Here is a 23,531-nt window from a genome sequence, read left to right on the forward strand (position 1 = left end):
ACTGCCTTAGTATAATCTTAAGCATTTCAAAGGACAAATGAAATTATCCCAGTAAATCAGCTGACACACTGCACATTTTCATATATATTTTATTAATTTTAGACAATTTTAAAAAGGCAATACAAAGTCTTTTTTTCAAAGGCTAATTCATACCGAATGCTAATATGATGATGAAATTAAACATTTGCTCTCGAATATATGCCCTACCATTTGCATATTGTTAAGAAATTAAACACATTTACCAATAAGGTCAATAACTTTTTCTTTTTTTTTTTTCTTTTTTTTTAAGAAAGGCTTTGGGTTATCAATGAAAACTGTTCCAAAGAGCAGCAAAACCAGATATTTGTGCGCAATATTTTGGTAAAATACAAAAAGCCTGAGATTCATCCTGCACCCCTTTCCAAATTGACCAGTGTAGTACGGCCATAAAGCTTAATGTTTTTAGTAACTTCTTCATTAAACACATGGCCTGAAGAAAACATTACAAAGATTTGAAATACTGTAGCGCTAAATTTTGGGTGTTTCCTGGCAAGGCATTCCCGCTATGCTCTGAGATGTGACAAAAGAGATTGAATTAAAGGGACTTTGGCTTATAGGCTTTTCTAAAAGCCATGAATATTTGAAAAGATGATAAACTACACAAGAATAGATGCTTCTAAAGTTGCCTATTGCTAACCACATGCATAAATGATATGACATATACATTTGATGGCGTATAAAATGTAAACGTGAGGAGCAGTGGGGTTAAGTGATATAACTCAGGTCTGTGCAGACTTAGGTATACAGAGTCAGGTGAATCATACAACCGTCTATGTAAAGGTAAGGCCAGCATCGTGGTACACTTTGAAGACTTTCTCAATGGCATTGACGTAGGCAGCTGTCCTCAGGTCCAGCCCAAGGTTATACCTGTTGGCTGTGCGCATGATTTGCTAAAAGGATGAAAGATGAATTATGTAAACAATTTGAAACACAGAATAATCCAAAACACAGACAGACTAGTATGTTGCCTCCCGAGACAGCATTTTAAGGCATCATACATGTACTCTCAAAGTGAATATTTTTCTAATAGGCATCTTACTTATGCTGCCTCCAACATTATCAAATTTTGGTCTAATTCTAGGGCAGCATCACATGTATTCTTAATGAAGAAAAATCCAAGATGGATATCAAAATGTTGATTATAAATGACCTTATATTCTATTTAATATGGAAAAGAATATCTTTATTAAACAGTCTAATAAACCATTTTAATTGTGTGTGCCATTTACAGAATATTGTGCTGTTAGTGTAGTTAATCCTCTAGTCTAATGCGTTCAATAAAACGCAAATTGGGTGTGGAGGATGATATAGGAATCCATTTAATGGGCTGGATCTCAGAAACAAATGACTCACAGCAGCAATAGCACATGAACGAACAGATGCTGTTCTCTAGTTACCAGATTCCAGTCTAACACAAAAGCTGTTGCTAGGTGTGTAACAGGTAAGAGTATCTGTTTGTTCATGTTCAAAAGACAGAAAGGATTGTGCTGGAGGAGCATTGATGCAGTACAACGTTTAACTTTCATGCAGAAATGTTAGATACCATCTAACAAAACCATAATCAGGGATGTTAACAACTACTCGACTATCGATTCATTGTCAATCCTTTTACAGATTAAATTAATCTGTCGGTTTACCTGACAGGGGCCTTGTCCACACTAATGTGGACACTTGAAAACACACACACTGAGACAGCGTTCAACGAAAACTTAAGCTTTTTGAAAATGCTCTCAGGGTCTGATTTGTCAGCACTAAGCAGGTGAGCATCTCACAGTAACTGACCAGTTGGAACTCTGCATTTATTCTTAGACTTAAAAATAATAAGAAAATAAGATAATAAAAAACTACATATAGGAGAAGGAATAATCAGTATTATTATGAATGTTAATAAGACCGTAACAACAAAATAAAAATAACATTTACTATCTCTCTCTCTCTCTATATATATACACACACACATATACACACACAGTATATATATATACACATATACACACACAGTATATATATATATATACATATATATATATATATTTTTTTTTTTTTAGTTAATAGTGAGAATTGAACCCTAAAGTATGACCATTTTTATATAATATAGAAATTAAATAGATTATATATACTTACCCTGGCAGATCGCTCCATTGTGTAAGCCAAACCAGAATGCACAATGTCCTTTTCAGAAGCTCCCTAGCAGATGAGCAAAACAAATTTATAAAAGGTCTAATAGTCTAATTTAAAATGGTTAAGAAAGACAAATTGTGTGACCAGAGATTCTGCATTTATTCTTACAGCAATTCTGTCTTGAAAATCCGATGTGGGAACAATAGGTATGGCTCCACCATGTTTCCCAAACTTCCTTTCCAGACTCTCCTGGACAGACACTGCCAAAGGACACATTAGATCCCCATTAGGAATGAGCAAACTGACAGATGAATATAAGATAGTAATGGTCACATGCTATTTTTCCCCAAACAAAATGCTTATTCTCTCTGGCAGCTTCTCTGGGGTTCAAATCTGTGATGGATTTAATTAAATATTTCATAAAGCATGCAATAAAATATGCTGATGGTATCAGTATATGAATTCGGTAAAATCACACCATTCAACAGATTTTTCACATGACAGTGAGAAGTCTTAAGAACTCGCATGAGAAAATAGAGGATTTTTGGACTAGCTGTATTGGCAGTATGCGTCTGTGTCTTCCCGTTTCTGTCTGCCTCTTGTGTTCCATCTATCTGTACCATGTGACTAGCAGCAAATTGGAGGTCATTTTAGGCCAGTCAGAAGAAAGGCGGGACAGAGCACGTGTTTGTGTTTATGTGCATACATGCCCAGATCCTCTCAAGGGGGCACCAGCGTCACTGTATTTGCTTTGTGGAAGCAGAATAAACAAATTGAACAAAAATACCACATGACCTATTCTAGCCAACTGCACATAACCTAGTCTAGAGCAATTAGAAAATGGAAAACAAGCCCTTCCAGAGAACTAAATTAAGTGATCATCAGTAAGACCGGTAAGTGATTTGCAAACAATTATACCATTCATGATAGAAAGATTTCTATCAGCAAACACTTCAGTAACTATGTTGACCATGTATAGCATTGCTTTTTTACTGCATGACTATACATCACATTTTCCAGGTAACGTATTTCTGACTTACTTAGAAGATGGTAGTTTGAATCCCTTTCGTATTTGAAGGTCAGTCTGCCATAACTGACGTGGTTAAGGTTCTTCAGCCACTCGAAGTAGGAGACCGTCACACCTCCAGCATTCAGGTACATGTCCTATTTATGCATATGAATTTATGAATATTTAAACATGTATGCATTTATTTTTAATGCCATATTAGCATCAAATGCTATTTTCGTGGCAAGATCAAAGTAGTATAAAAAAGGGGGGAAATGTATTAAAATATTACAATAAACATAAAATAAATATTTAAATACTTATACAAATATACATATAAAACTTCTATCAATAAGATTAAAAAAGCAAAAATAGATTTTTTAAATCACCAAATTTTTAAGAAAGATCACCATATAGTAGTGGCCAAAAGTGATGTCCGGCCTAGGAAAATTTACATCTTCACCTTTTTATTAAATATATATATATTTTTTTAAGTGTTTAAGATTTTTTAATCATATTACATAGGTGTGATTGGAGTCAATTGGTCAATTTGCTATAATGCAATGAAACATACCAAATTGTGCAGACATCATTTTTGGCCAGGCTGTCATACAAAGAAATTATGAACACATGCAAAAACAAGAGAGAACCAATAAAATATTAATAACTGATTATGCTGTAGTCAGTGTATGCTTTTTTTGCTATGCATTTTTTTTGCATAGTAAAAGTAAATCTGTACCTATTTTGCAAAATCATTTTGTCAGATAAATATCTTAACCATGTTTAGAGTTTTGTTTTCCTCATACTTTGATCGTTTAATCAAATTTGTAGTGTTATAAAAAACAAATATCACCTCCGGACATCACTTACACCACTACAGTAAATCAAATATTTATATTAAATCTTTAAATTTATATTTAATATTAACCATTTCACAAGTATTTAAAATATTCTAGCTGATCCCCAGCGTGTTTTATAAAGGATTAGTTCACTTCAAAATTTAAATTCTGTCATCATTTACTCTACCTCAAGTTGTTTCAAACCTGTATGAATTTCTTCTGCTGAACACAAAAGAAGTTATTTTGTCGGTAACCAGACAGTTGATGGGCCCCATTGACTTCCATAGTAGGAAAAAAATACTATGGAAGACTGGAAGTCAATGGGGTCCATCAACTGTTTGGTTACCGACATTCTTCAAAATATCTTATTTTGTGCTCAGCAGAAGAAAGAAATTCATACAGATTTGAAACAACTTGAGGGCGAGTAAATGATGGCATAATTTTCATTTTGAAGTGAACTAATCCTTTAAGGTGACCGTTATTTTAGAACGCATCACCTTATTATTATTATTATTATAAACCTTTATAATGATCATGTTAGCTGATTTATAACGAGTGATGGGGTTGGCACCGTAATTCAGAGAATCGTATCTCTTTGGATATATAACACATCAATTCATCCACTTCTCCCGGAATACATGAAAGTAAGTGGCTGGTGAAGTGGGAAAAGAATAGAGTAAATTTTACAGTTACGTAATACCAACACAATGTGTATCTGATATGAATAAAACACCTCTTTAATTATATAGAAAATGTAAAAATATATAGTCTGTATGATGCACTGAACATTCTGATCACACCGGTGTGATCGTATGCTTCAGGCACCAGTCTTAACTGATCACACCTGTGTGATTATACGCGTCAAAGGGTTAAAAACATTTAGGACTGGAAAACGTACAGGGATCACCATGACATTCCTCTCTAGGAATATCTTGTCTGCCTCAGGTGTAGTGGGACCGTTGGCTCCTTCAGCAATGATCTGTGAAAATAAGTGTTATTTTGAAATCTTACATTTTTCTTTCATAATCTCATTGCACTCATTTTTTCTGGAGTGGCATAACACAATCAATAATTCATATACATTAAAAGGACTATTGCTATGGTTGGCCCTATTGACTTCTGACCTTGGCTTTGATATTGTTAGCGTTTTTCTTTGTTAGCTGTTTTTCACTTGCAGCAGGGATCAGGATATGACACTCAGCTTCCAAGATGCTGCCTTCATATGGGGTGGCATTGGGGAAGCCAACAATAGTGCCATTGGCCTGGAAAACAAAAGCATTTATTATATTAATACGTTCAGATTATAGAATTGCACTTGTAGAACTGCTAAATGACCACAAGGTGGCTGCCTTACACTGAATATTTTTACACTGCAGCTATGGTTCAACCAGAATGTTACTATCGCCTCCTCAGAAACGCAATCGATTTTAACACCAAGGGGAAACCCAATAAAAAAAATCATTAATGCCTCCCCAGTTTGTGAGTCCTGGCACCGCCTCTGCTGCAAAGGAAATAAGCTCTTCACACTCACCAGCTTATAGTCTTCCAGCTCTTTGGGATCAATGCCGTCAGGGTTCCAGATGCTTCCGTCCAGCTCTCCGACACCCACACACTTTGCTCCGTTACGGTGCAGATAACGCATGGAGTGCAGGCCCACATTACCAAAACCCTACCACAGAAATTAGGAGACTGCATTAAATATTATTCACACTGGTAGCTGAGCTGAAGATAATGTGTAATGCTGATGAATTTAGTGCGAGAACATAGCTCTCATAGAACATAGCACTCTCGGCCACCATAGTTAGTTCATGTTAACTAATGTAAGTTAACTAATTTTAATAAAAGAAACCTTATTGTAAAGTGTTACCGTAAAATTAGTGAATCAATACCGAATATTGATTGGGTGTATAAAAGCAAACACACACTGAATATTTAAAGTTCTTAGATAAGCAAAGTCAGAATGATCCATGTCAGCGTACACTAAGTGCTGGCAATGTACAACGTGCCTGTAAGTAGCACCATGATAGCAGAATATACAGTTGTACTTTTTTTTAGATAAACCTCCTAAATCATATTTAAATACATGTTTAAGTTTTAGGCGGCCAGTGCATTTGGACAATGCAATAAATAAAGAGAACAATTCTTCAGCCAACTGATTGGATATGACTAAAACCTACATTTGAATCGAAATAAGAAAATCAAAGCGTAATATAAACTTGAAGCGTGGTTTATGTGTTACTGACATGCACAAACCTGAATGACAAACGTCTTGTCTCCAAACCCAGGATTCAGGCCCAGCTGGCTCATGTAAGCAGCCTCATTGACAAAGTTTTCAATGCCATGGAAGACTCCACGACCAGTGGCAGATATACGACCGTGGATGCCACCCTGGCTGATGGGCTTACCGGTAACACAGGCATGAGCGTTGATATCCTGATAAAGAAGAATGATAATTACAAAGAGCCCTTCTAAGCATTAGAAGAATTTTGTTTGCATTCAAACAGAATAATCTAAACTGCAAAGCAAATTATGAGGCACAAAGCTATGAGATCTCTGTGTTAGCTTGTCATGAGAGATATATATATAATAACAATCTGTTGACGTCTCAGTATATCTCTCATGTCCTTTCATGTATCTAGCTACCGGGCAGCTCGCAAAAAGAACAGAACGTCACGGCTACCAAGACCAAGCAAATGACTGCGACTGTATTGAAAGAGTCTGTCAGTAGAGGGTGGAAAAACACAGGGGCGCTTTGTTCTCCTGGTCTCATAAACACCACGCTCTTTGTCAGGGACAGTAAAAGCTCTAGGCACTGACTGAGTCACCAATATAGCGACAATCTGTTTGTTAGTTCTTACAAATATATTTTTCAAAATGACTACAATATGTGAAAATGTACAATAGAAATCACTGCACCAAATAAAGGTAATGTATGCATTAAATTATCTATAAAAATACCGGTATGCACCCACTTACAGCATTTATCTACAATATTATGCTATAAAATGTTTTTTAGGGAAAACAAGGTATGCATTTCCTGAAGGATGTGTTTGTAGGGTAGCCCAAGAGATTTAACGGTTTAAGTAAGTTTATGTATCAGCCTTTTTTCGAATGCAGCCAGCATATTATTTAAAGGTATAGTTCACCCAAAAAAATGTACATTTTGTCATCATTTACTCAACCCATTAGTAGGAAAAAAAATACTATGGAAGTCAATGGGGCCCATCAACTGTCTGGTTACCAACATTCTTTAAAACATCTTCTTTTGTGTTCAACAGAAGAAACTCATACAGGTTTGGTACAACTTGATGGTGAGTAAATGTTGACGATTTTCATTTTTGGGTGAACTATAAGCAAACCATTTTTTTTAACAGTCTAAACATCTTGTTTACATTCAGCTACACAGAACTATCAACACAGGAAGCCATGTCAGCACTAAAAAGTACAGATATCAAAATATCACTGCTTGTCAGTTCAATCACAACACGTAAGTGCAAACATTGCATAAGTAAATATATAAATGATGTCCATAAGCATGTGAGGTCAGTGTCATGATCTGTAATGAAAACTCAGCATGCCAAACACCCCGATAAAAATGTTTTTTTTTGCTTAAGCAAACCAATAGCGTATTACACAAACACTTGGTCACACTCTTCGACTTACATTATGGCCCATTGTGTTAGCATACGTGTCAGCAATCCAGGACATTTCCCTTTCTCCTGTGCTCATATCTGGGGCGGGGACATCAATGCCAGGCCCTAACGCAGGAAACAGAAATGAGTATGCTACCGATCCTCCCTTCCCATGGCCATGGCTCAGCTACAGAGTTAAAGGGATAGTTCAAATATCCCTTCAATGCCAAGCATAAAAACCTCTGTTATAATACATTAAGACATAATGGCAACTGTGCAGTCACTGCAGTTTTTCAAGAGAATCTACATTGTGTTGTCAGAGAGAAATGTGGGAAGCCTGCACAAAAAATATTACAAGCTCTATTACAAGCTCTTTAAACACATGTAATATGAATACAGTTTATATATAGTCTTTCAGGCTACAGGTTAAATCTACTTAATAATGTAGAAGTGGTGTCAATAGCCGCTTAACTGTTAATCTGTGCTATCTGATACTGATTATTACATGACTATTGTTCATGAGTGTGATTGTGTCTAATAATCTGCAAAAGAGTTTCCGTCTACTCCATTCTACTCCAAATAGTAAAATATGCTTATCAAATGTCATTAGGAAACAACAAATATTGATAAACCACTGTTCACCATAAATGCATTATAAATAAAAAACGAAACTTTTCTTCTATAATACGCACTGCCTCGTAACTAGTAGGCCCTGACAGAATCTGCAGACATTTTTAGCACTGATACTAGGGGAAATATTCTGTGGAATTCTACCAAATTAATGGTAAAATGTGTTAAACAGAAGACTTTATTCTTCGAAGACAGAAGCATTTTTAAGGGTAGACAAAACATAATAATATTAGGCAAAATATTTCATAAACATGCACAAGGAATGAGGGATGTGTAGACTTTAGCACATGAATGGCATTCCAAATTCTGCTGAGCTTTTTGTATAATTCGGGAGCAGATTCAGTGCGTGCCTGCTTAAAACTCACCAATGAAGCCCTTTTTAGCCAACTCAATGGTAAACCTTCTTGTGATCTTCTCCAGTTCTGTGTCCTGTGTAAGGAAAAAAAATTGAGGCGCATCAGTGAATATATAATGTGTTTAATAACATGGAAGTATACATTTATAGTAGTAATATAGCTTTTTAATGTCATCTCAGCATCTTAGGCTATCTCCATGGCAAAAACGGTGTTACAAAAATACAAGAGTTGCATAAATATAATTAAAAAAAATAACTAAACAAAAAGAAAAAAAACATTGCGGTTAATATTATATACAATGTTTTACATTAACAAATTATAATAATTCTAAAAACCTTTTTCTGGTTAAATCTTACTAAACAAGTACTTAAAGGGTTAGTTCACCCAAAAATGAAAATGATGTCATTAATGACTCACCCTCATGTCGTTCCAAGCCCGTAAGACCTCCGTTCATCTTCGGAACACAGTTTAAGATATTTTAGATTTAGTCCGAGAGCTTTCTGTCCCTTGATTGAAAATGTATGTACGGTATACTGTCCATGTCCAGAAAGGTAATAAAGATATCATCAAAGTAGTCCAGGTGACATCAGTGGGTTAGTTAGAATTTTTTGAATAACAAAAACTACGACTTTATTCAGCATTGTATTCTCTTCCGGTTCTGTTGTCAATCCACGTTCACGACTCCGCAGTGACGCTGCTGACGTGTTATCTGGTGCGCCCGAGCTTCGTTTATAGTCTGAGGGAGACGCACGCTGTATTCAAGCTATTCTACATTGTTTGTATTTTGGTATTGCTATATTTTTTTAAATGGTGCGTAAGTGTGCATGTCAGCAGCGTCACTGCGGAGTCGTGAACGCGGATTGACAACAGAACCGGAAGAGAATACAATGCTGAATAAAGTCGTAGTTTTTGTTATTTTTGGACCAAAATGTATTTTCGATGCTTCAAAAAATTCTAACTAACCCACTGATGTCACATGGACTACTTTGATGATATCTTTATTACCTTTCTGGACATGGACAGTATACCGTACATACATTTTCAATGGAGGGACAGAAAGCTCTCGAACTAAATCTAAAATATCTTAAACTGTGTTCCGAAGTGAGTCATTAATGACATAATTTTCATTTTTGAGTGAACTAACCCTTTAAATGAGCTTTTTTTTTTTATACATGACTTAGTTTTTCATAAAAAAGTTGTCTACTTGCATTAAAGGTGGGACAGTCCAATTATATATGTTTAATGGAAAGTACGTGTAGAGTTGGATCTTTGTCTTTAAGCAAAAATGTCAAGAGTCAATCTTGTATGACCTGCGACATCTAGGGAAAACCACTTGATCAAATCTTGTTTCAAAAAAAGTCTGTTGGGGATTTTAGGATGTATACATTTAGAAAGTAATGTTTGAGTATTCATTGCTCCAGTTGTAGATGGGGAGTCTGTCATCTGAAAGTTAAACTAAATACAGCATGTTTAATGACAAAATACAAACAAAAAAAGGACTATCACAAACAGTGTCTTAACAGCACAGGCATTAAACCCTGTAGGATTTCTCTCAGTCACTCAAAATATCTACAATAATAAATATCACAGGGAAATGCAACTGCACTGTAAATTATGTTCTAGCTCTTGAAAGACACTGTAACAAAAATAAAAAACAAATAAACTATAAATATAGCCATTCATTTTGAGGAATATTTAAAATTAGAGTGTAATTAATTTAACACTCTACCATATTCTGAAATCATAATTATGCAGGGAATATGAAATCACTCACAGAGTAATTCTTTGGGTTAATTTTCACTCCAGCTTTAGCTCCTCCAAAAGGCACATCTGTTGAGAGAACAGTTCATGTGTTCATACTAACAACCACAACCAAACTAATTTACACAAACAAATGAATGCACTGAACTTACCTACAACTGCACATTTGTATGTCATTAGTGAGGCGAGGGCTTTCACCTCGTCGACTGACACCTCTGTGCTATAACGGATACCTGGAGAAACAGAAGCAGTGTTGAGTCCTCATTAGACTATAGGTCTATGCAAATAATATCAAATCAAGGATCAAAATAAGTCACAAGCATTGTAGTCCATTTTAACTAGTTTTTTTATGCTAAGACAGGAGATTTGTCTATTGATTAAAACTAAAGGAATCACAGATGACAACACTTTCATAATGTTTTTTTTTTGTGAATTAATTGAATAAAAGCTGTCAAATATTTGCCCACTTCAATAGTAGACCCTGCCTGTCAGTTAAAATGGCATTAATGAACTGGGCATTATCCCGTTTGGAGTAGGAGGCCTGAAAATTCAAATAGTTTAACTGCCATTTGCACACAAAAAATAGGTCTACAGTTCTGAGAGGGGAAATTCTGTGTAGCAGGACAGGCAGTAAACCAACCACTTTGATGACTCACTCTCTCCACTGAACTACGAAGGAAGAAAATCCAGGCAGGGCCCAAACTGGGTGTGGATAAAGCCAAAGCAACTACCCCAAACATCTCTGTTTTCAATCATCCTCAAAAGGCTGCTTGGACGACACTGGAAAGTTTCTTGATTTTATGGATGATGAGCTAGTAATTCATTTCAAATTACTATTACATCAAATAAAGTTATCGGTACATATTTAAACAGTATCTTTCCAGAGTTTCTTGGTGACGGAGTAAGGAAACTTTAATTGTATAAAAAAGGATCAGCTTTTTATCAAGCTGCGTTGGCACTTCTCTATGCATACCGTGGAATGAGGGATACATGTTCAAGGGGTCCAAAGTCTGCATTCTCTTACCTATTATAACCACGTTTTGCTTAATCTTCTTTCATATTTTACCAAATAAAAGAATACATTTGCTGATCATATAATTCTTTACCTAGTTTTTGCTTATGCCCGACATATAGCCAATATTGTAGAAAACAGTACAGGACAAATTACAGCCATAAACTTTTTTATGGCTGTAAAAAGACCAATTTTGACCTCCTCTTCAATGTGAACTATGAAGGCTTTTACACATTACCTCAATCAGAGACGTCCTGACACAGTTGCAAAAACATACAATGTTTTGTCTGGTTAGCCTGTTGCCAGACTTCAAGGTAAAACCACTGACTAAAGCACTAAGCTAATTTACAAAAACAGTTTAAAGTCTCGCCATCAATTCAGCCACTGTCTCACTAAAAGCTCCCATTGATTCTACTTAACAGTGAACATAAGATGTCTTCCAAAACTGTGTTGATCAGATCAGCCGAACTTGTGTGCAATTTAGGCAACTTAAAATTGGTGGTTAAAGGAAATGGGATGCAAGTTATCTTTATTTGTTCATTCTGCTTTTTAAGGTAACGACATGTCCGTTTTAAAAAGGGGGAAATTGTTTAAAAACGCTGATAGGATGAAGCTTCCATTTAGGGAAACTGCTGAGAGATTGAACTGCTCTGGGGTCTTCCACCTCCCTTCCTTAATAAAGCATTGCGCAGTCAGTCTGACGAAGCAAAATGTAATGGTCTTACAAACAACTCCAGGACAGGTCAAGCTTGACAGAAACAGCTCTTACACAAACACATTCCACTGATAATGAAAGAGTTCACAACTTCCAAAAAGCATACAAATATTGCTGCAAAGATAAAACTGTAATTTATATGATGTAGATTTAAAAAAAACAAAGATTAAGAAGCAGAACTAGGCTACCTTGTAAAATAAACACATGGAACAGACAGGCAGCATTCCTGCTGCAATACTTTACAAATGAAGACCTAAAATGGTGAAGAAATGCAGGACATAGGCCCATTTCTTTATACATTTGTTTAAAAGATTTTCCAATTTCATTCTCCTACATATTATAACATATAAAATGCAATGCGTATTAAGGAATTTATAGACACTGCTAATCCTGTGGAAAACCCATTACGCTATATTTTTAACATGGTAGATGCCTGGAACCTAGCTGGTCACCGGAAACCAGAAACAAACTAACTAAACAAAGATGAAAAAACTGGATCTACCAGTAAGGCAGTCAAACTATGATTTGGAACATGGTATTGGTTTCTGTCTGTTCTAAGATGGGCACAGGCTGGCCATTTTCTGAACAAACCAGCTAATGACCATTAGACCACCTATTGAACACCTAGCCCAGGGGCCAGTAGCATAGGCCTACACTTAGCCACAATGTTATGACTGTGTCTTAAGAACTAGTGTGACCAACTAGCAGTTAGTTACGAGGTAATCAGTCTTACTTTTCCTATTCAAATTAGAACAATCTTAAGTTAGTAAGTTAACTTAATGACTAAGGTTTAAGACTAGTCTTGCAGCAGTTTATGGCCTTAGACCCCTTAGACCAGCTAACCAGCTTGAACCAGAAAGAAAGAAGATAATTACTAAAACCAGTTTATTCAGATATAGCACATAAATATTATCAGTTTATCCCTAGTTCCAGTACATTCCAATCTACAATTCTTTTTTTTTTTTTTTGTGGCGCTTGAAGAAACGCTTGCATGCGAAATTCGCGGATAGTCGCAGAGTGTCGCTGCTGCGCAAAAACAACGCAGGATTTGTTTCCACGTTCATGGAACGCAAGGCCTATCATTTATCACTCTCTGTCAAAAGCTTGTAAATATATGTGTTGCAGACACCCAGACCTACGTCACCATAATACAAAACTTCAGAAGATGGTACAGGTAAGTGCTGTGTCTCAGCTTGCATATTTACTCTCGAGAACGCGACTGCGTCCTATTATTCCCGGACCCGGTGTAATGAATTCGTGAATTAAAACTTTACCTCCTTTACACGGGGTCCTGTGCTGGCTGTGTTGAGCTCTGTAGCCATCGATCATCTCCCACTCCCCGTTGTCTCTCTTGATGGGGAATGACACTGACAGGACGTGGTTGCAGGGCTTGATGATCTTGAGGATCCCTCGGACTCGGTGCCTCTTCTGCTCGGGCGTTTCTCTCGTCTTGAGATCGTGCACGAGTTTGTCCTCCACGATAGAAGCTCCGCGGTCGAAGAAACCCTCGACCATCCTAAAGAAGTTAGGGTCATCGTCTTTCTCTCCTACGGCTTCGCTGTAACGGCGGACCCGCATGAGAGTCGCGGAAGCGGGCAGGGCGGAATCGACGCATCCCGAGGCTAGCGAGCTGCTGGCGGCTGCGCGTGTGACGAGCTCCCCCAGATACCTATACATGACTTAGTTTGAACTAAAACACCAACTAACTAACAATATCTATAATGGAAAGAAAAAACTAAGACAGACAGTGTCAAAGAGTGAGTCGGGGTGAATAAACGGACACCGCGGCTCCTCCCTTTTCTGCTACACTAAATAAAGTGTCAGCTTGAATACTGTTTTCGAGTTTTAAACAGCAGACAGGCGTGCCGTGGGTGTCCACCTCAAGCTGGGAGGCGCTCAGAGAGCAGGAATCATAAGCAAACACGCTTTGAAAAAAGTGTTTGTAACCAACCTAGGGAAAAAGCATTTAAAAAAAATGTAAAAGTATTAGCAACCTAGGGAAAAAGCATTTAAAAAATATGAAAAAGTATTAAAGTTGCTGCTACAACGTTCAGGCAATACATGTGGACAGCAGCAACTTTAATAATCTATAATAATAATTATGTCCCCCATAAATATGTGTGTGTGTGTGTGTGTGTGTGTTCAAAGTAACAGTTTCAAACATTATCTAGAATAGTACAGGCTAGAATCGGGACTGATCAAGAGGGCACAGGGTTTTTCTGTTTTTACTTATCCAAACTGGCTTTTTCTTGTACAGCCGAGGTCATAAGAGGTCAACTGAGGTCCTGCTAACAGTGATTAGTTAGTGTCAGGGTTATTGATCTTTTCCTGGCCATTATGGAGTAGCTTCATATCTTAAGTCTCATAAATCAATTATAGTGTTTGCTTCCTATCTGAAACCTAGTATTAGGATTTGTTCAGTATATTTTGCTCATTAAATGCAATATTTTGTGTTGGAATGGCACGTGCCATTGTCAATCAAGGACAATGACCCTGTGTTCTGTGCACTCTCTCTCTCTCTCTCTCTCTCTCTCTCAATCTGCACACAAACAGATAAGACTCAAATAAGGCACTAAAAGAGCATTATGTATCTGTATTGTCACTACAATTTGACAAAACCAGATGTACTTATTTATTTCACCTGGGGTTACAGTGACATGGGGTGTTATGTAATGTCTTCTTTGTGTCAGCTGTAATTTGTTCCTGAAATACATCCTGTTCTGGAGATCAGCTCTTGCCGGGCCTTTGTGTATGTTTTGTGTAGTTTCACAGGATAGGCCTATGCCTCATATTTGCAATGTGTGCATGCTCCATTGCCTCAGACTCAAAGGATCATAGGAGATGGACAGCAGCAATGGATTACTGTACTTATTGTTTTTTTTTAATGGTATTTCTATTTTTTTATGTTTAATTTTTTTTACTATTTTTACAAGATCCCTTGACCTCTGTCAATTACATAGTAAGAAAAAAACATTACCCTTTGTATTCATGGAGGCTCCACACGGTTTTGGAAAACGTTTTTTTTTATTTTTTGTACCATTTTCAGGAAAAGTTTCAATTTAATGACTCTTAAAATGCCATGTGGTGTAATCGAGTAAAAAAAGTAATAACATTTTTCTTTACACCTTGAATACATGTGTGAATCAGCTGAAGCATGAAATTCTGTCTGTTCTCAGTCCTCTTTCTTCTTCTCAATACCACCACATCCATATCCTCATCTCAGGCTACAAATTCTGCCTGCAATAAATCTTCCTGTAGTTTAAAAGAAGTACGGCTCTGCTATTGGCTCACATGGTGCCTACGCCCATCATCTGGTTGGTGAAGTTCTGGAGTCACACATTAAACTGCTCTGTTTTTCCTCTTTTGCTAAGTGAAAACAACTGATCCGAGGAATGCACACTTGCACAGACACATTCAAATATTGTCAGTTATATCCCCCAGCTGTGGAGATTTTACAATGTATTCCTTCTTGCTACCTTGCTTGGAATTCTCCATTGGTTTTTAGACCACAATCCTTTACAGCAATTTGGTTATTTTTCAACTGTATATATAAATATTTTATTTGTTAATAATATGTAAAGGAACAATCAGGTGTTTGGTTATTTTATTATTATTATTTATTCATATATTTATTTTTATGTTTTCATTCTACTTTTACGTTTTAATTTTGTTATGTGCTTTTGTAGTTTTTCATTGTTATATATATATATATATATATATATATATATATATACACTGCCGTTCACAAGTTTGGGGTCGCTAAGATTTTTAATGTTTTTAAAAGAGTCTCTTCTGCTCACCAAAGCTGTTTATTTGGTTAAAAATACAGTAAAAATTGTGAAATATTATTCCAGTGTAAATCAGCTGTTTTCTATGTGAATATATAGTAAAGTGTAATTTATTCCTGTGATCAAAGCTGAATTTTTCACTGTCAGTGTCACATGATCCTTCAGAAATCATTCTAATATGCTGATTTGATGATCAAGAAATATTTATGATTATTATCAGTGTTGAAAACAGTTCAGATTTCTGTGGAAACCATCATACATTTTATTTCTCAGGATTCTTTGATGAATAGAAAGTTCAAAAGAACAACATTTATTTGAAATAGAATCTATTGTAACATTATAAATGTCTTTACTGTCACTTTTGATCAATTTAATGTGTCCTTGATGAATAAAAGTATTAATTTCTTTAACTTCTTTCCAAAAAACTAAAAATAATTCTTACTGACCCCAAACTTGTGAACGGTAGTGTGTGTATATATATATATATGTACAGTGAGGAAAATAAGTATTTGAACACCCTGCTATTTTGCAAGTTCTCCCACTTGGAAATCATGGAGGGGTCTGAAATTGTCATCGTAGGTGCATGTCCACTGTGAGAGACATAATCTAAAAAAAAACTATTTATTTGTATGATACAGCTGCAAATAAGTATTTGAACACCTGTCTATCAGCTAGAATTCTGACCCTCAAAGACCTGTTAGTCTGCCTTTAAAATGTCCACTTCCACTCCATTTATTATCCTAAATTAGATGCACCTGTTTGAGGTCGTTAGCTGCATAAAGACACCTGTCCACCCCATACAATCAGTAAGAATCCAACTACTAACATGGCCAAGACCAAAGAGCTGTCCAAACACTAGAGACAAAATTGTACACCTCCACAAGGCTGAAAGGGCTACGGGGAAATTGCCAAGCAGCTTGGTGAAAAAAGGTCCACTGTTGGAGCAATCATTAGAAAATGGAAGAAGCTAAACATGACTGTCAATCTCCCTCGGACTGGGGCTCCGTGCAAGATCTCACCTCGTGGGGTCTCAGTGATCCTAAGAAAGGTGAGAAATCAGCCCAGAACTACACGGGAGGAGCTGGTCAATGACCTGAAAAGAGCTGGGACCACCGTTTCCAAGGTTACTGTTGGTAATACACTGGTAATAAGACGTCATGGTTTGAAATCATGCATGGCACGGAAGGTTCCCCTGCTTAAACCAGCACATATCGAGGCCCGTCTTAAGTTTGCCAATGACCATTTGGATGATCCAGAGGAGTCATGGGAGAAAGTCATGTGGTCAGATGAGACCAAAATAGAACTTTTTGGTCATAATTCCACTAAACGTGTTTGGAGGAAGAAGAATGATGAGTACCATCCCAAGAACACCATCCCTACTGTGAAGCATGGGGGTGGTAGCATCATGCTTTGGGGGTGTTTTTCTGCACATGGGACAGGGCGACTGCACTGTATTAAGGAGAGGATGACCGGGGCCATGTATCGCGAGATTTTGGGGAACAACCTCCTTCCCTCAGTTAGAGCATTGAAGATGGGTCGAGGCTGGGTCTTCCAACATGACAATGACCCGAAGCACACAGCCAGGATAACCAAGGAGTGGCTCTGTAAGAAGCATATCAAGGTTCTGGCATGGCCTAGCCAGTCTCCAGACCTAAACCCAATAGAGAATCTTTGGAGGGAGCTTAAACTCTGTGTTTCTCAGCAACAGCCCAGAAACCTGACTGATCTAGAGAAGATCTGTGTGGAGGAGTGGGCCAAAATCCCTCCTGCAGTGTGTGCAAAAATCCCTCCTGCAGTGTGTGCAAACCTGGTGAAAAACTACAGGAAACGTTTGACCTCTGTAATTGCAAACAAAGGCTACTGTACCAAATATTCACATTGATTTTCTCAGGTGGTCAAATACTTATTTGCAGCTGTATCATACAAATAAATAGTTAAAAAATCATACATTGTGATTTCTGGATTTTTTTTTTTAGATTAGGCCTATTTCTCTCACAGTGGACATGCACCTACGATGACAATTTCAGACCCCTCCATGATTTCTAAGTGGGAGAGCTTGCAAAATAGCTGGGTGTTCAAATACTTATTTTCATCACTGTATGTATGTGACTTTATTTTTATTTTAGTTTTAGTAATTTTAGTATTTTATATTTATTTCAGTTAGTTGCCAAGGCAACATTTGTCATTAAGTTTACCTTTTATCATCTAATACTTATTTTTCAGCTTTATTTCAATGAATGAAAGTGATTTTTAATAGTTGAACAATAACAACATGGGTCGCCCCAAAAATGAAAATTCTGTCATGACAAAATTTTCATTTTTGGCTGAACTATCCCTTTAATGTTTATTTGGGCTTTGTCTATAGGTTTTAATCTACAGTATCCGTTTCTATTTTCCTGCAGGTGGCCACTTTAATACACCTGTAAATGTGATAGAAGACCTGGCAAAATAAATCTTAATACTGGGCCAATATCAGTGCAACTTAAGGACGGGCAATATGGCAAACAAACCAAAGATTCATGTGTTTTGGGGTGCCCCATGTCCCCAAGCCCCTGCTTTAGAGGTACAGGAGAGAGGAGTCCAGCACTGGAAGACAGTGGACCTCACTTGGAGTCAAGGCAGGTTAATTCCCAAGGACACTAGAGAGGTCCAAACAGACGATGAGTGTGGTGCAGTGATTAGTGGTAGACCGGAGTCTGCTGGTACCTCTGAGAGAATACCTGAGAGTACTGAGGACAAAACAGAAACATCCCAGGATGACAGTACTCCATCGGGCTGCGGGTGCTCTCAACCAAATGCAGAGTCCGTTGAAGAAGAGGAGTTGTGTCCTGTGTTGTTGACAGAATACCTAGATAGTTGTTTCTCCTGCCCGCAAACTAGTTTAATTAGACAGAGCAAAGACGTAAAGCCATCGCCTGTTTCCACAGAGACTGAGTATCTGAGTACATGGACAAAGTCCCAAGCCTTGCTTCTTCGAAGTAGAGTGGCCCGGTGTCCAACTTCTGGCTTTCTTGAAGATATCCTTCTTGGTTCTCCACATACTCCGCCTAAACAAATGGCCTCAGCCTCCTTAAGTTCTCCAGAATTGTATAGTCCTGTGGTCAGCCCTGAAGAGAGGGGCTTGGGAGGAACCTTGCAAAGCTCAGGAGAGTGGCATAATGACAGTCTAAGCCAAAGACAGCAGGAGAGAGGGGTGATTCTGGAAATCACATCTGACGGCATCCTCTGCTCTCAGGGCAATGCTATAGCTGAAAAACCTGCGAATCATGAGGAAGTCGGGCTTAATGTTGACTCACCGACTACAGCTGCACATACGTCACCTAGTCCCTCTACTTCTAAAAAGATGAAGTTGTCTCAAACTGTAAGTAAAACTAAAGAAACAACAGAGCAGAGGGTAAGATCTGCTGCCCCCCTCTGTGGTCCTACAACCCTGCTGGCCAGGTGTAAGATCCATGGTGTACGATACGCCATCTTAGTTGCTGTGGTGCACCCATGCCACTTAAAAGAGGTCAAAGTGAAAACTGGAGTTTCAGCTGGTTCCAGTGTACCTCTAGCAACGCTGATCGTCACCGACCAATCGGACGTGGAGATGAAGGTGGTTCTATGGCGGACAGCTGCTTTCTGGGCTCTGACTGTATATCCAGGAGATATTCTGCTAATTACAGGTGAAACCATTGAGGCTTCCTCATTAGATCTTAGAATTCATGTTTATTGGCCGAGTTATGATTTGACATATTCTTGTGATATTACACACAATATAAATGCACATACACTACCATTCAAAAGTTTGGGGTCAGTAATTTATTTCATTTATTTTTTGTAATACTTTTATTCAGCAATACATTAAATTGCTCAAAAGTTACTTAGAGATTTTCTAATGTTACAAAAAAATTCTTTTTAACTTGATTCATCAAAAAAAATAAAAGTATCACGGTTCCCACAAAAAGGCAGCACTTTTTTTAACATTGATAATAATAATAAATGTTTCTTGAGCAGCAAATCAGCATATTAGAATGATTTCTGAAGGATCATGTGACACTGAAGACTGGCGTAATGATGCTGAAAATTCAGCTTTGCCATCACAGAATTACATTTTAAAAACAGTTATGTTAAATTGTAACAATATTTCATAATATTACTGTTTTTACTGTATACAGTATTTAATCAAATAAATGCAGCCTTGCTGAGCATAAGAGACTTATTTAAAAAACATTAAGGAATCTGCCGACCACATACTGTATAGTACATACAATATACTCTGGAATCCAGAGTTTTTTAGACCACATTTATTTAAAAGCATGATTTTAAGGCTTTATCATGCAATATGTTACTTTATAAATGAAAATACAGAATTAGTGTTCACTGTATTTGTAGGAAACATTTGAAGGAATCTTCGGCAAGAGAATAGGTGTGAACATACTAGGAAATGAACCACTAAGGCAAGAAAACAAGAATATCAGGACGTTCCTCTGCGGTCATGTCATGTCAGCCCAACAAATGGCGGATTAACTCAGCTCATTCAACCAATATTTACACAACCACAGTGAATCATCTTAAATGTTGCTGGTCTGAAAGGATGTGTGGTTGCAAAAAAAACCCTCCTAAGATGCACAGTCTAATGAAATGCCCACAGTTGTCTTCCTGTCTTTTCTTCGGCAGATGTGAGAGTGCACATAGACAAGTGGAAGACTGAGACTGTCCTGCAGTCCTCCTTCACCAGTAAGCTGCTGAATCTGGGACAGGTCACGGGGGAACGTATTCCACCTGGTAATAGAAACGTAATTGCTACTGAGACTTAAGTATTTTGCCAGATTGAAAGTTAAAGGTATAGAAGTCATATTGAAATATGTAATTGCCTGTAATGCTTGTCCCCTGCCTTTGTAATGCTGATCTTGTCTAGCCCCACAGAATTTGAACTGTCATACATTGAGAATGCTGTGTACTCATCTGTGTGAGAAGCACCCCCTGCTGCTGTCTCTGCCTCCTCACAAGCCTCAGGATTTGAACTCCATCCCCTTCATCCGTCTTGGAGCGTTACGTCCTGACACATTGGTTCATGCTCTGCTTAGGGTTAAACACAGGAAGTTGATTACAGGTATGGAACTGAATTGCAGTCCAGTGTTTCAGATGATATAGCAAATGTAATACGAGAAGCATGAAAGTAGAGCCATTTTCAATTTCCCAGGTGAATGGATTGATATGCAGGAAAATATCAGACCACTGGATGACATGATTGACCAATCAGAATAAAGTATTCCAGAGAAATCACATCTATTTATTTATATGTGCCTTGTACAACATTCACTTCACATACTTACCAGTCAAATCTCAAAGGCAACTATAAAACATATTTGTGACCTAAAATTATTATTTTTGTCAAAAAGATATAATTTATTGTTGTTGTTAATAATAATATATTATTGTTATTAATAGTTTATTCTATTCTATTTTATTTATTCTAGCTTTTTTTGTTATGTAGTAATATGTCTTATTTTGTTAAATATTTTTTATTTATGGCCCTACAAACAAGCACAGCAAACTGGAACTTATTATTTCAAATCGCAATTTTTATAAATTGCTGTTCGATTTTTCCCCAAATTGTACAGTCCTACATTACAGTCCAGTGGCCGATCAGAATTGAGTTTTCCAGAGACACATTTAATACATTGATTTATATGTGTCTTGTACTGTACTTCACATTCACTTCACATACTAAACCAAACAGTCAAATCTCAAAGGATCTTAGTGACAGAATGCTGTTTTGCTTGATTTTAGCCTGGCGTGATGAGGTGGAGGGGATATCCAGAGCAGGAGGTGTACTGAAAGCCGTTTTGACTGTGGAGCAAGGAGATGGCCACCAAGGGGCTGTCGTTCTTTGGGGAGCTGCTCTCTCTTGGCTGCAGCGTTTGGACAGGAACAAAGGTGTTAATATTTCAATGGTTCAGATATTGTTTTGGACAGCAGGGGCCTTTGAGTCAAGAAGGTAAAGCTGAAATGTGAATTTTTCCACACATTTGTATTGCTAATGCCCCTCACAGATGCTGTTTGGGAGTTCAGGATGCTGCTAGTCAGACAGGATGTGACCTCAGGTTTGCTAGAGCTGCATTCTACTCCATGGGGCACCTGTCAGCCTCTCTTTCCTGATGACAGTCGATGTAAGGAGTTTTACAACACCGTCCGCTCACAGAGGACCGCTAGCAGCTTTGAGATTGATCTCAACACACTACTGTCCCAGAAATACTCAGGTAGGACTTTTTGCTGATGCTAACAATGCATTTGTATTAGTATAATTCATCATGGTTACATTAAGTCTCTCTTGTTTATGTACTCATTAGGTGATGTAGAGCTGAAAATTAAAATCACAGCATTCCAGTTCCAGAGCAGTCCATCCCAGGATGCCTCGCTGTTAATAGATGGCAACACGCCCATGGACAAGATCCTGGACGTAGTCTCTGGTGACATCACTTTTGCTGGATGTGGGCAGTGTTCTGCAGAACTGGAAACTGATGAGAACAGCATATACAGACCCTGCTACCCTTGTCTACCACACACAGGAGTGCGTCACTACTATAGGTCTGTTCTTTCAGACCTATATTATATATATATATATATATATATATATATACACACACACACACACACACACACACACACATATATACGGTGTATATATATATATATATATATATATATATATATATATATATATAAAACATTATTTACATTTATAAATTTAATTATACCCAGTTATCTAGACCTACTCTATCTTCTTAAAGCATCCTGACTTGTCTTTCTAGGCCAGTAGTTTTAACTGTGAGAGCTGGAGATGATCAAATCTGTGTGCAAGTCCCTCCTGCTATAGTACAGAAGATCCTTCTGAACACTCCTCCTGATAGGCTACATAAGACCATAGGTGAGGTACTTCCCCTTTTCCCTCTTCACTAGTGTTTCTGTTTATTTGTTCTATTGATATGTTTTGTTTCATTATTATTAATTTAAAAGTCATTCTCTTTTCTTTCTTTTTTTGTCCCAAGCCCCAGCATCAGAGGTGAGGTTCATCCAGGTAATAGCTGACAGGATTAGTTCTATGTTGACCCCCATGAAGAACACATTTCTCCTGACTGTGAGAAGCCATTTTCAGTGTGATGAGAACAGCATTCCCATCGTCCAAAACTTTTTATTATTAGACTTTAGCTCACCAGAGGCATGACGAATATTCATGTATTTTTCACATGATGCTATGTTTTTTCATGGACAATGATTAAATTATCAAACTGTCTTAATGTTCTGGTCCGTGTCTAATTTTTAAAAAACATGAGTATTTTAGCATCAAGACATTTTGGAATGATGTGTTTTTATTGTTGTTTAAGCTATAAAAAACAAGGCTTTAGTGTAATTATTGGGCCCACCCATATTTTTTAAGGACAGCCAAGTTTAATAAGATTAATGCCACCCATCAAAAAAGATTAAAACCTAATAAAAATAAAATAAAAAATTAAGTATGATCTTCAGGCTAAATAGAATTGTGTGTTGTGGTTTCTAATGCTATAGATATTCTGTATATTTGATGTACAAAAAAAAACATACTTTATTTACTTTACTGTTATCGTTATCATATTTTAATCATATTGG

The 23,531-nt window shown here is 37.2% G+C and overlaps 2 protein-coding genes across 2 annotated transcripts; one reads left to right on the forward strand and one right to left on the reverse strand.

The window, feature by feature from the left end:
• Positions 1–75: 75 nt before the first annotated feature.
• Positions 76–13,965, reverse strand: glud1a (glutamate dehydrogenase 1a). The gene is made up of 13 exons (XM_084391050.1): positions 13,386–13,965; positions 10,537–10,617; positions 10,398–10,453; positions 8,633–8,696; positions 7,669–7,763; positions 6,259–6,438; positions 5,537–5,674; positions 5,130–5,267; positions 4,904–4,984; positions 3,201–3,324; positions 2,329–2,420; positions 2,164–2,226; positions 76–929 (listed from the first exon to the last, which is right to left on the reverse strand). The coding sequence occupies exons 1-13, from the start codon at positions 13,786–13,788 to the stop codon at positions 810–812; spliced, it is 1,635 nt and encodes a 544-aa protein (XP_084247176.1). The 5' UTR covers positions 13,789–13,965; the 3' UTR covers positions 76–809.
• Positions 13,117–23,178, forward strand: shld2 (shieldin complex subunit 2). Its single transcript, XM_084391028.1, has 9 exons — positions 13,117–13,285; positions 18,302–19,564; positions 20,559–20,666; positions 20,800–20,994; positions 21,675–21,821; positions 21,938–22,144; positions 22,235–22,472; positions 22,697–22,812; positions 22,934–23,178. Exons 2-9 carry the CDS (start codon positions 18,397–18,399, stop codon positions 23,107–23,109), a joined length of 2,355 nt encoding a protein of 784 aa, XP_084247154.1. The 5' UTR covers positions 13,117–13,285; positions 18,302–18,396; the 3' UTR covers positions 23,110–23,178.
• The last annotated feature ends 353 nt before the right edge of the window (positions 23,179–23,531 follow it).

This window comes from Rutilus rutilus (assembly GCF_951802725.1).
Source record: "Rutilus rutilus genome assembly, chromosome: 20".
In the NCBI taxonomy this organism is placed as follows: Eukaryota; Metazoa; Chordata; class Actinopteri; order Cypriniformes; family Leuciscidae; genus Rutilus; species Rutilus rutilus.